A 12,724-nucleotide genomic window follows, 5' to 3' on the forward strand; every position below is an offset into this window, starting at 1 on the left:
GTAGTGCTATACTTGCTTAGTACCAAAGTTTTCAATCACATCAGCCTTCCCTCTCAATTCGCTTTCACGAGGGAAACTTCAAACACAATTTTTTATTATTCTACCCTTGAAAAACAGTCCCTTGAAGGAAATTATCACCTAATCTTCCAGCTGGCTTCCACTGCTTTTTCCCATCTAAAATCCTTTCCTCTAGTCTCGCCCTTAGCAATTACTGGTCCATTTTTTCCCACCTCTTTTGCATTTGAGGTCCACATGCATGATTACGCCTGTGATCCAATCTGCATCTACGGCCCAAATTGCCTTGACGGTTGACACCCCAAGGACCATTAAATCCCGTGCGAAATTCGAACTCATCTCAAATTTCTTGTATTCCCCAGCGATGAGAGCACCCGTCTAAAGTGGAGGAAAGAGTCGCGGTTTCTTCTCTCTCATTATGAGAATCAGCGTACACGTCGCTCACGCCTCGACCGCTGCTCCACCCGACAACACCACACTCCCGCCTCACCAGAAATTGACGAGATTTGGACTCTGGATAGGGATATGAAAACTGGCGTCATATAATGGCCGACAAAAACACGTTCGTGAACAATGGGACTGCAACGAGAGTACTAATTCCATTCCATGGCTAATTTCTATTGCCCCAAGTCATGTTGGTCTGGAGATTGCTAGAAAAACTCGTTGAAGATGTGTGCAAACCTGTCTTAGCCGGTAGGATACATGTACATATTTGTTCAGTATTTAACTCCTGCTCGGCTGGTCTTATTTCCAAGCGTATTACTTGTTTTAAACTTATGCTATAATCTTGAAATTATTGTGAGGCATGGAAAACACTCATTGCAACATTGACTAGTATCCGAAGTGTGAAATGTTTACCTTAGTAGGTATTTCCTTTGAGATAAAATTACATGTGTGATACATGTAAATGCTGAAAAGGGGCTAACCTACACTACTCAGGAAAGTGATCACTATGTAGTAATGTGGCGTGGGTGGAGAAAGAATTGGATGAGAAGTTAACGGATGAAGAAAAGTTGAGGAAGAAGATGAAAGTAATAAATGAATCTATATCATGTGGCCAGACGAGGAAGATGTTATCCATGTATTGAACCCGAAGGAAGTTATTGAATACTTATAAGAATACTTATTTCAACAGTTTATCAGTGGAATTCAACTTCCTGAGTGGCGAACAGGCAATTATATTTCAGGGAGATATATATGATGCTACGGAACTAAACGCTGTACTAGAAGTGATTGCACGTCATAGTTGTTGTAATAATCGAGGTGGAAGGAACAGAATGAACTACTAAGGCCCTCACTACTGGCTGAAAATGCTCAACTTCAACAGTAACAGTAGCTACTAAAAATATTCCCCCTGCAGCAGTAAAAACGTTTGAGGCTGAAGATCTAATGGGTCAGATATAGAAACGTCAACGAAGTCAGTTCCACAGCAAGGAATTCGTTTTCTCTCTCTCAAAAGAATCAAAAAACTTCGGTGACAAAAAAATTAATGAAATTATCTATTTGTACTTGAGAATGACGCCTCAGCGTCGAAATGCGTCGTACCAATAAATAATTTTCCAGTGAAAAGTTACCAGGGTTGTGCATTTTCATTTCAACATGGATTTTCACAAAGAAAAAGCCGAATCGATTGAATTCATCTGAAGAAATCGCAATAAATACTAAGCATTTTTCACCGTATTTCCAAGCGATTTCCATTACTAACACCTGTGATAGATGAGGAAAAAAACAATGGGAATGAAGTCGATCTTAATAAAGAACCACAGAAATCGATCGGAATATATTTATTACACTATGTTTTTGCTAGTAATAAAGTTTCTTTAAGTGTATCAGTCTTCATCCTTATCGAAACATGTGACACTCCTCGCTCTCTAAGTGGTTTCCCTTTTGTTTTCGGGGTGGAAGTCAAATATTTTGGGTCCAATGGAAAATGAAATAGTACATAGTACACCATAGCAGTTGTGGTTGCCTTCATATATTTTCTGCGAATTATCCGACAAAATGTTACTTTTCGTTAAATACTTGTAAAAACTAAGGTTTTAAGCATGTGAAACCTCAGCAAGCATTTTATAATTCATTGAGCAAAGTTAGACTCCGATAAATCATAGCATTCGTATAAAATGAAAATTGCCTGCCTCGGTGGCGGCGGGTTAAGGTCCTCACCCGCCAAATAAGAGGTTGCATGTTCTTGTCCCGTCTTGGTAGGTTACCTCTATCCAGGACATTGTTGTTCGTCCACGAGTAATTGTTGAAATTTTTAATAAAAACCGATGGAAAAGGCCAATCTGCGCTATTTTCGTTTGAATGGAAATAAATAAAATAAAATTTATTAATGTGAGTTTTTTTAAGGATCCATTATCTCACTTGCTCAAATACTCCTTAAACATAGTTATAATAAGTGCTGAGTAAAGAATCATTGCAACGGAATAACACGGTACTAACCTCGGATATTGCTCACCCATGATCACATATTTCTTCCAACTTATTTCCTCCGGCAAAAATGCTTCTGTCAACTATTTTGTCCCGGATAGAGGTGAAAATCTTTTCTGGGAATGGCATCAGCCCACGTCTTCAACATAAACATATCCCTGATCACTAGAAAAAAGCTTTCCTTCTCCGGGTTACTATGGTAACCAAACGTGTATTCCGAATCAATGAATCGATGTCCTGGCATCCTTATACGATGCTGTTAATATCTGAAGAAAATTGATCGTTCTAAAGTAGTTTCTATATTTTAAAGTATGCTGGGAAAAGATCACTCCCGAGCATACTCCTAATATGTTTCGGGGTAGCTATAATGCTGCCACCATCGTGAATAATTTATCTTCAGCCACAAAAGCGACGACAGATGAAGCTTCAAGTTCTCCCACCAGATTTTTTAGGCCTTATAATTTAACTTTTGTCCGTTGGGCCAGATGGATTTGAAAAAAAAAATTCCGATCCACCCGATCACACACCTCTACGAGGCTACAACCCGCCCAACATTTTTACGCAGGCATAGCATACCAGGGAAGTTTCAGTCAAGCAGAGCAAGAAAAAGTACAAGCCCATTACGCAAATACCCATAACAGGGAAGAGTCAAGTAGATCCATACATAGTCGCAAGACACCAAATTTTACCCTAAATGTTCGTAATATATTTTAAAGATAATGATCGCTCAAATACTCCTTAAACATAGTTATAATAAGTGCTAAGTAAAGAATAATTGCAACGGAATTCGTGTTCTCGTGGAATACACGATATCAGCAATAAAGGATAAAAGATTATTTTCAACCACATCAGATTGGATACAAAAGTATTAGGGATGTGCGAGTAGTACTTTTTGACCTCGAGTCGAGTTGAAAGCTACTCGCGAGTATCGAGTCGAGTCGAGTGTGGTAATTCTTGAACTAGGCAATACAGCAATGCATGCTTCAACATATTCTTATTTTTTCAATCCCCTTGCGAATTTTCCATTTTGAATGCTTACCTTGATGCAAAAAGGGAAACGAGGAACGCTGGTGGTAATTAAGTCACAATTAGGAGATTAATGAAAATTAATGTATCTTAAACGGTTCCATAAACACCATTGAAATGAGTTAACCTCTAGCATTGTGTCGTCAATGTATGCATCCAAACTGCTCAGAAGAACCCTCAATAAAGATGTTTGTACAATTTTAATTAAGATTGTATACGTAAATGTTTCATGTAATATTTGATCCTTTCGAATTCTCATGCAGAAAAGCAAATTGTTCTAGATGCTCAGGCAGCAGATTTTGACGTTTCCACGTCGCAGTACTACTGCCTGCAGAAAAATGTCTTCGACAACACACTTGAGTAGCTGGAAAAGTACTTTCTTTCCAAAGTTGAAAGATTTGGGAACCTTGGGAAGTTTTATTAAAAATTATATCAACGATTTAGCCATATGGTTCTTGAATATTCATGGAATTTCAGTGGACGAAGTGAACGAACTATAGAACTTAGCTTTGTAGATAAAAAAGAAGTTTTCTTTATTTCTTCCTTCGTTTAACCGAACATAGACTCTATTTTCTGTTTGTTCAAGAGGGAAACTAAACGCAACAAAGGAGTAAACGAAAATAAACACTGGGCGAACTTAGTGCTCAAAAAAGCTACAAGATGGCACCACTTGTGACTCAAACATCGGGAAAACCGTCATTGCCCGCTGAAACGTAAAAGTTGCATTTTTTCCATTCTAATCCTAACAATTTTTGCGTGTTTCCTTTGCATTTGAGTAAATAAAGTATGTTAGAGTACAAAATTATCGCATATCGCAAGAAAAAGGCACCACTTGCGACGCCAAATTCCGGGAAAAACCGGCATTGTCTTCTTAAACCTAACAATTGCATTTTTTCCATACAAATCCTTACAATTTTTGCGCATTCTCACGGCGTGTGAGTAAATGAATTATGGAAGGGAATAAAAAAAGAAAGTATGAGCGATAAGGTGGTCCACTCCGATTACTCCGAAAACGCCTCCGGGGCGGAAGACGGCCGGACGCCGCGGTTGACAAAGGCACTTACTATAAAGTGGTTTACTGCTACGTATACAAAAGCTGAAACTCCTAGGCCAAGGTATTGGAACGACTTTATAAACGATATGACTACAAGAGTTTTATGATAGCGCCTTCTGTCGGCAGATTTCTGAACTTATTGTCCACGACAGCTCTGTAACCGAAGCTACTCGACTCGACATTCGTAATACTATTCGAATCATTCGAGTCGAGTACCAACTACTCGACTCGACTTGAATTTTCAAGTACTCCCACATCCCTAAAAATTGTTCTATGCCTCAAGTTCAAAGTTACGCCACGTGTAAAAATAAAACTTAGCACTTCACTGCGAATTCAGAGACAAGTGAGAGAAAACGTTTCAAAAACGATACTTACCGAGAACACACGCGATCCCAGGTGTAACCATCTACGTTGATAGATCTCACTGCGTCGTCCAGCTGACTTATCTATAAAGCAAAGAAATTTTAACATAGTTAGATTTTGCAGGAAAGGTAATGAAATCGATCAAGGCAATGAAACATCCCAAGAAGGTAAAAGTGTCCCACATATGCTGATGCTACTGTTTCAAAAGTGCTGACACGAAAAGCTTTACTTAATTCTGAAGTATTTTAAGCATACCGGAACAGCCACTGTGATAACTTTATGTAGTCACCCGTAATTCACTTACTGTGCGAAAATTCCGCAAAGAAAACTTAATTGTCTCAATAATAATCCCGGTTAAAACGAATGATTTCTTTTCAGTGGATTTTCACACAATTAATGCTGAGGTGCAATCAAGTTTTAGCAAAGTCTACTAAAAGGACTTCCGAAAGGAAGACGCTAAGTGGTAAATATCCTTGGAAGGGTGAATGGCTTAACAAGGAAGAGGGATAGAATGTGCGAGTCACAACGGATAACTATTCGATACTAGACAATTCATGAAAAGAACACTCATCGCGAAGAAGGAAAGACGAGAAGGCCGTCGAAAGACAAAGGGTACTTGAAATCAATTGATTAGTAAAAGATATGATAGAAAAAAACCCAAAATGTGATGTTTTCTCATCTAAGCGTCAGCATATTTGAATAAGTTAATTTCAAATAATTTATCCTATGATGAAATTGACAAACCTTAATCTAATTATAATATATAATACCTGGATAAATAATAATGGAAAGATCGATATTTATGACGACATTACTAAAAGTCAACCGATATATTCAACAGGTGTTAAAGGAAAAAATCTCCTGTGAGAAAGTCGTACACCGAAATCTACCGATACCGATATTTTATATTCTATCGAAAAAAAGAGTAAAGGTGGAATATAGTATCGTCACACTTGTTACGTACATAAGTTATATTTCATATTCTTATCAAGTCGGGAAAAGTGTGAAATTTCTTTGGGCTTGTTCACAAATATAAACGAAGAAATTTATTACGGTGGTTGAAAAACCCTTGACAAATGCGGAATGGGACTTTATATAGGCAAATAGGATTGAATATCGTAAGTGAGCTCAAATAAAATTGTGAGTCATGTTACCGAGCAAGTAAAGACACTAAAGAACGGATCATCACACATATTGGAAATATTTAGTAGAGTAATACACACAGCTGTGGGTTTAAATGAAGAGAACACACAAAAAAGATAAAAAGTTATTCGTACATATTGCATAAATTCTGCACGTAGGATTGATGATTGGATAATGCTAATGCATGGGTGAACTAAAATTTGAACAAATGATGGCATTTTTTATTAATGATTACCAATTAAATATCTATATGCTTGCAAGGCAGCACTTAAATTCCGACATTCCCGTAAAAAAAGTAATAATTAAGGAATAAAATTACAGAATTATAAAAATTGTCTAAACTCTGAAGAAAACCTAGCCCAACGAATAGGTCAATTAAGAGGTTTAATTGGAGAGCTTATAAGAAGTAATATTTTTTTCTGAGACGAGAATTTCATTTAAACAATATTTATGCAACACAATTAGGCCATTATTTAATAGTAACTACCTGGCTCCGTTTGATTCCTTACATTATTGAAATGTGTTCATTGTGTAGGAAGATGGCTTAAGAATGAAACTTTGATAAGTTGGGCGATTAAAGAGATTTTGAACAGGACCCTAACCTTGCAAGCGACACAAGTTTTCTCGGAATCACGTTTCACACGAGAGCGCATGCAAATGCCTTTAATCACTTATGATGCCCCGAGAGCGTCAATTAGCTCAATCACACAGCCAATGATGCAGAATATTGGGTGATTAGGCGAAGCGAACCCAATGAGTGCTACTCAGCCTCCTAGTACGTAACTGGATTCGTGTCACAAGAGAGCTTCTATGTGACAGTTATCTACTCCGCTGCTACCCAGATAAATTCCAATAGAATCACGCGAGACAATGGAACAAGAAGTATACAAACTTCGGTTATAATAAATACTAACAGAAAAAGCCGCTTAGATAATAATTATAATTCTTTGTCAAATATTCAGCTTAAATTACGCCTGTTAATCGAGATTTTCGCTCCAGTACAATAGCTAGCTGGTTCTTGATATTGATGACGAAAACCACAATTATTGAAGCTATCCGAGAAGGTCAAAATGAATGAAGTTAATAACATTAATTTAATTTAATTCATTCATTTTATCCGTATGCATCCATGACAAAACGTTTAGAATGGTCGGGACAAAGATTTATATCGTTCAAATTTAAGAATACAGAAGAGCATTATTTGAACATCATTGATATAGCGATAGCTACGAGATTGTTGCCTAACAAAATACGGACAAATATGTCCTGTGAAAAAAGTGATTCTTTTTGGGAATTATTATTATGAATAATTGGGATATTTTAGCAGAAATTCTTCCCATTATTAGGAAACAGAGGAAAGAGAAAATTCAATGAGTTGCATGATGAAAATTAGTCCATATTGAACGAGAATAGGTGTAATAGAGGAAAGAAGGTCGTGAAAACGAAAGAAAACGCTCAGCACCGATGTAAACACGAACATACAACGTCACAGTTGGGAGCAATGAAGTGAAAAACACCTCTCGGATAAAATGCTATGGGAAAAGAATGGGTCTTTAAACTGAGGTCCTCGCAGACACTTTTTTACGACCACATTCAAGCCATCAGCGAGCTCCATGCCTCCATCGACCCTACCTTACAACGGCACTCTCTTGATACCTTCCAAATGGCGCTGAGCACACCGTCCGCGCGAAATAGTCTTCAAATATGATATCGCGGCTAGGATTAAAGAAACTTAAACAGCGCATATGCATGCGATGGCAGCAAGAAACATTATCGGAGCTTCGAAGTGATATCTAGTTAGCGACCCCTAACTGAAATGAAATTTTCATGGTTATTGCACTGCCATGAAGTGATTGTTTCCTCATGCCGTATATACTACTATACCAGACATTTTGTTTCGATTTTCAATGTTTGACTAGTTAAAATTTGACATTAAATGCATTATGAGTGCAGCAAATAATGGAAAAATCATTTGTTCAAATGATTATTCCAATTTTCGCACAAATTTTAAACCTCTTCGCACAAATTTATTGCCATTTATTTATTTATTGCCACAGCACCGAAAAGGGCACTATTTGGCCTTTAAATCGGGTTTCTCATAAAATTTAACAATTGAACGTACACGAATATCCATGACCGGGATGGAGGTAACCTACCCAGACGGGACTTGAACCCGCGGCCTTTCGGTTTGGCAGGTGAAGACTTCACCCCGCCGCCGCATTATACGTAAGTTACTAAGGTTTTAGCCAGATTTTTTTCCATTTTATTCCACTGTGTGCCTAGTGATGGAACAATCGATTTCAGCCCAAATCGAAAATCGAGTTTCAATAGCCAAATATAGACGAAAATCTGACATTTAAAAATTTTACTCATCGGGCATTAACATATTTATCGCATAAATGACTAGATAGCCGGATAAATGTTTGTTTTTCTTTTTTATTCTATTTAAATTTGTAATCAAATCATTATTATTTAATTATTTAATATTTGTTGTTATAAGTGCACTTTAAATTGGCAGTATTGCTGTATGTGTATCTCTTTATTAAAATTAAATAAAATAAATAAAATAAATCGAGATCAAGGTATGCTCTTCGGGTTTCGATCCAAAATCGAATTTTCAACTTCGATCTTGACTATTTCGTTTGAGCTCAGATTTGTCTCTACCAACCTATGATAACGTCAACCATGGCGAGTGAAAGACTTAACTCTAATTGTAAGACCACAAAAATTGGGAAGGCACGCCCTCCATTTTCAAGATAATATCTTGACCGGTTAATCTTTCTTCAAAATATTGGTGAAGCAGAATGTTTCCAGGCGTCGATCCCAAAACTTTAATGTGCGTACAATTGGAAAATATTTAGTACCGATAATTCAATCAAATATTGAGTTGATTATTTGGGATTTTTTTTCTGCTATTGAAATGAGTAGTTTTTTTCGAATGAATAATAAAAAAACGTTTTGCACGAACTGTATAATTTTCTACTTTTTCGATTAATTGATCTTTTTGCTCAAATTTCGATTTTTGTTGAAAATTCGAGCTTTTTATTTCGTTTAAAAATCGATTGCTCAAAAAAATCGATTTTTACCGACATTTTTCCCTCACTATGTGCGTCACGACGAATTGTAATTAGGGTGTACGGAATAACTACGAATACATGAAATAAAACCGTGGTCAGCAGATAGTAGTTGGAACATCGTCTATACTACCGTTTCCATTACGGAATGCATCGATTTTTCTTACAAGTTGTGGTGAGGTAATCGTAGTAAAAATTAGGAATCCGTTTGCCTGAGGTAGAGTTTGCTTCGTCATGATGACAACATATGATATGGTTAGGATTAAGAGGAACTTCGGTGCATTTCTCTCGTCTTTTTTAAAATTGTGGTATTAGTAATGCTTCAATGGTTGCCTGCTCTTTTACTGGAAAATGAATTAGCAAGGTAAATTTGAATTTGCTTCCGTTAACTTTTGAAACGCTACCTACAAACGAATGTAATGTAATGCTGCGTTGAACTATTCTCTCATTAGTTTATTTTTATTTCAATTCCACACACATTTATTTGACACGCTAGAAAAAGCGCACGACAACAGAAAGATGGCTCTATCATCTTAAAATTACGAAGATTCACAATATTTAAAAAAAATTAAATTTACTTATCCAAATTTGTTATCAAATATGAGTACTAATTACTATTTTAAAGACGAAGTACCTACAGTTAAAATTATAATTACTATGCATGAAATTATTCTTGAACTTCTAAGAGATGGATTCCCAAGAATCAATTTTACGGTGTTTCAGAAGCTTAAATTGTGGGTAATGAAGTATTGAAAAAACTAATTTTATCCAATATTTCAGCAGAAACAGTAAAGCTCTTGCAGATAAAATTAGGTATTCACATTAATTTTTTTCCGAGGCGTGTTGGCAAATTAGAACAAAATATCACCAGGAATGTCAAAACATTTTAAATTTTATTGTGCAATATAAAATATAATCGTTCCCGGTAACTAAGTAGCATTCACACAGCTCCGGCCCCTCTCCGTACACATGTTCTTCCTCGCTGCACCATATTGAGGTCCTCACCACACGTTTCGGGTCCTTTTCCTTGTCTATAGACACAATAGTTGTGTGTTCTCATAGCCAGCTGCGAGGGCCACAGATCCCAGACCTAAGGCACGTAGCACGTCGCCCAGCCTCATTGAGACAGGGCTACCCGGTTAGTTGGAATCTGTCCTCATCCATGTATCAAATCCTAAAACACTCTCAAACAAACAAAATACCCTCAGTCGCCTCCACTGACATCTTTAAGTGAATTTTTATTTCATTTTTGGCAAGTGATACGCGATTCACAAAATTCAGACTCGCCAAGACACGTAGGCAGCGCTCTCCATATCAACCGGAAGCAAGTCCACAAAATTTAAATGAATTTTAAAAACTGAATACCATAAATAGAAATTATTTATCTAAATATTTGAACCTGGCTCTGAAATTTATTGCTTGCGTTTAATATTTGAAAATCATGTCTGAATTTGGTCGTCAATGATTGAAAATTACATCGCTTTTATATAAATCATTCAGGCATTAAACGTAGTCATTAAATGCTACGAGGTTTATGCTCGAAATCGGAATCCAAGGTATAATTAAAATTTTATTTGCCCATAAAATAGTAATCAAAGATTTTATTTATAAATTTGTGCATTTAAAAACGCTATATTGATCCTGCAACGGAATTTTTAAAGATCCTAATTCCCTTATTTCATTAAAATTAAATAAAATCTTTTCATTAACCAATTTCTTAAAATTACGCGATACTCCTATGGCAGTTAAGATAGTATCAGCACAACTTAGAATGTTGACAGATCTCGTTTTATATAAATTTTCAAAAGCCCCTGAGGAAGTTAAAAACAGGATAAACATCTTGCAATTCGAAACTCAGGACACAGTCACAGTCCTGCCAACGAATTAGTCATCTGCACATTGACCTACGACTAATGGGGAGCACTGGTTCATGAATCCCTTAGGCTGAGGCAATTGAGGAAGAGTGGGATGGGGAAGTCCAAAGAGATTTTCACTTCTAAGTACTGTAATAATATTATACTGTAATAATATATACAATGTAATACATTTTAAGATAATTCAACCTGCCGAGCAGGTACACCTTTTGATATACGCAAAGAGAAAATATATTAATCCTGCGCGACCATTTTCCCACTTCTCTGTGCACTATCCTTCCCGAGCAACGCTAGGTGATCCGCTAGTTATCACTCAAAGTTATCCTTCCCTAAAAGCAAGCTGAAATCGTTGTCCCATCGATTTCAGCCTTACTTTCCGCAACCCCAAAATATGCTACTCAATTTATTTTTCGAATTAAGCCTTTCTTCCTCCATTTCATAAACATTGCGAGTACATGTGTTAGCTAACGTAAAGACTTCCAACCCAAACACTCGGGTTCATAGCTCGGCAGCGGAGGATTTTTTTGGCGATCCCTAATGATGTGATGAGTTCCTGCAGTTCACTCGTTGAAAAAAAATCAAGATAACAATAACCAATGTCGGCCACTTGCCAAGTTAAAACTCATCCCCTATTCTATTTTTTCCAAGACTCGTCGACGATTTTGGCGAACGGGTATTCAATTCCATGATATATCTCCGATTTCCCGGATTTATAACAGTTCTTATTAAAATCTTAAGATTTTAACCCTTTATAATCCAATGTTGCTTCTAAGCAACATCAAAAATGTTTAAACTTTCAGCTCTACTTAGGAAGAATCTAAACTACACATTATTTTGTAGAGTAAATTTTAATGACGAAATATTTAGCCGCCACGATTCTTATAATTGAGTGTTAAATTTTCGAGTTTTCGAAATGAAAAATCTTCAAATTTGATTTCTCCCATAATCAGCTCTGGGTTAGAAAGTGTTGAGTCGCGCGGTTTCGATTCTGGCTTCCGCCTACGCAAAACTGAGAAGTGAACTCGAGCGATTTCCTATACGACTAATGTGAGCATCACTCCCGAACCTCAACTCGCCTCGAATCAGAGGCGCGTTTGCAGGTCGCTTTTCGCGCCAAGAGACCACGTGACGGCGGAGCAAGTCGAGGCCAGCCGAACGCGTCGCCAGGGTCAGCAGAGGAGGGGAGAGCGATCGTCTGAGCGGTACGCCCGAGGCGGAAGAACGATTGCCGGCGGAAGAGGGATAGCCGGCGGGAGACCGCCTCCCTCTCCGCCCAGAGTCCAATGCCCTGCTGCATGCTTCAACCACGCGCCGTGGGGGATCGCGAAATCGCAAGACAGGTATGCTTCTTAAGCGGAGGACCTTGGTTCGGGGGAAAGTGATGTAAACTGACGAGCCGACTGCTAATTTATTTGCTTCTTTGATTAAGTAGGGCGCCAATTAAAGTCATTAGTAATTTTCATAAAGACGACGTATCACTCCCGTTCCACCGTTCTGATTTCCTGATCCATGCAGTCAGTCAGTGATTCAACCTGAAGATTGGCTTCGATAGCCTAAGGTAGAGAGAGCTCATCCTAGGCTAAGCCAAGGGGTTTGGATATCACACATTTAGGGTAGGGGTAGGCAGTTCCTTTCCCTGGGCAACCTCGCACTTAGAGGATTTTTTTACTGATCCATTACTTGTTTAAAACAAATTGATCATTAATGATTTAAAACATACGCTATGACCTTGAACTTTTCAGGGT

The 12,724-nt window shown here is 37.5% G+C and overlaps 1 protein-coding gene across 1 annotated transcript in view; it reads right to left on the reverse strand.

The window, feature by feature from the left end:
* Positions 1–12,724, reverse strand: part of LOC124170821 (patched domain-containing protein 3-like) — a 296,489-nt gene that overhangs the window by 110,104 nt on the left and 173,661 nt on the right. The window contains exon 3 of the mRNA XM_046549796.1: positions 4,901–4,971. Within this exon, the coding sequence (XP_046405752.1) occupies positions 4,901–4,971 (71 nt within the window). The remainder of the gene's footprint in view (positions 1–4,900; positions 4,972–12,724) is intronic.

This window comes from Ischnura elegans, chromosome X (assembly GCF_921293095.1).
Source record: "Ischnura elegans chromosome X, ioIscEleg1.1, whole genome shotgun sequence".
NCBI lineage: Eukaryota > Metazoa > Arthropoda > Insecta > Odonata > Coenagrionidae > Ischnura > Ischnura elegans.